The sequence below is a fragment of the Propithecus coquereli genome, unplaced genomic scaffold, assembly GCF_000956105.1.
Source record: "Propithecus coquereli isolate 6110/MARCELLA unplaced genomic scaffold, Pcoq_1.0 Scaffold64, whole genome shotgun sequence".
Taxonomy (NCBI): Eukaryota; Metazoa; Chordata; class Mammalia; order Primates; family Indriidae; genus Propithecus; species Propithecus coquereli.
The window spans coordinates 1,471,131-1,472,496 of record NW_012152396.1 but is presented as its reverse complement, the minus strand read 5'-3'; the positions used below and the strand labels follow the sequence as shown (position 1 = coordinate 1,472,496).

At 36.2% G+C, this 1,366-nt stretch overlaps 1 protein-coding gene across 1 annotated transcript in view; it reads right to left on the bottom strand.

The window, feature by feature from the left end:
• Positions 1–1,366, bottom strand: part of DCK (deoxycytidine kinase) — a 112,357-nt gene that overhangs the window by 87,921 nt on the left and 23,070 nt on the right. Inside the window, exon 4 of the mRNA XM_012659831.1 lies at positions 1,167–1,314. Within this exon, the coding sequence (XP_012515285.1) occupies positions 1,167–1,314 (148 nt within the window). The remainder of the gene's footprint in view (positions 1–1,166; positions 1,315–1,366) is intronic.

Here is a 1,366-nt window from a genome sequence, read left to right as displayed (position 1 = left end):
GAAATCATCCACTGGAATCAGAAACCTAGTTTTTTTGAAAATTCAGCTTCAATAGCAACACAGTATTCTAACTAATTTCAGGCTAGAAGTTTGACATTTACATTCATCAGAGCCTACCTTGTGACTTAATTAACACATCGACTGCCACACTAGAAAAACAAATGTTTCCCTGGGGCCACAGTGTTTTATTAAAACAAAATGATCCTCATTTGTTATTTTTTATTGTTTTGTGTGTGTGAGTTACATGTAATGCAATCCACATTTTTAGAATTAAATTTTCAATATTAACTGTAACAATAAGAATATCAACAAGTAAGATTTTCACAAACTGCAGGGTTTTGCTTCATGAGGCCCCAGGCTCAAATCTAGCCTGAGTTAAACACAACTCATATGGCAGTCAATGTGTTAAGGAAGAAATAGAATAAAAAAGCAGAAACAATGGGAATGCAAGCACCAAAACCAGAAAGCCTCTCATTAAATGTGAGATCTTATTATCTAGGTTAGTTTTATGAAAGGCATCCACTTGATGTTCCTGTATTCACTACATAATATACCATCTGTAAAAGAACAGTCATGTTATAACCTATCACAAAAGGCCATTTTTAAGTGCACTCCCTCAACTGAAGATAGCAAGGGTCCTCTCAATTTCTTCCTAGTAGCTGCCACCATCCACTCATTCTAAGCCACGAACAACCATGAAAGATTTTTTAAAATGGACCTCCATCAACTTTTCCCTTTATTCAGTAAATATTTACTGAGCTCCTATTATGTACTCAGGCCCCATTTTAGGCACTAAAAATTCAGCAGTAATTAAAAAACCCCAGTCCCACCTCATGAAACCTATTTTCTAGGTGTTGCTTGAGCAAGTTCCTTATTCTGTGATGGATGAGAGAGACTGTAAAAATTAGGAAGAAATAATGAAGAAAAGTAAAAGGAAGAACAGAGAAGAGCCTAAGACAGCGACTTGCCAAGTCTGGGCTTCCAGTTTGCTGAGAAAATGGAATCCTCCTAGCTACACAGTTGTGAGTTTCTAATTTGGAGGTAGGGAGTGGGAGGGTGGAAGGGTTGGAGTTAAACTAAATTGCCTTCATTACATATCACTGAAAAGATTTCTAAATACTACTTTAAATTTTCAATGGAGCAAACAAATTTTTGTTAGGTCTTACCTCTGGAGTGGCTCGAAGATAAATGATTCCATCCAATTCAAGGCGCTGGCCAAACTGGTTATTCATCCAATCATGCCAGTCTTGATAAACCGTCCACTCTGTTTCATTCATGCAGTCAGATTCATACAAATTAGATGCAAAAATATACCTGAAAAAGAGTCTTCATCAGCACATATATCATTTCCGAAAAAAAAAAAAAA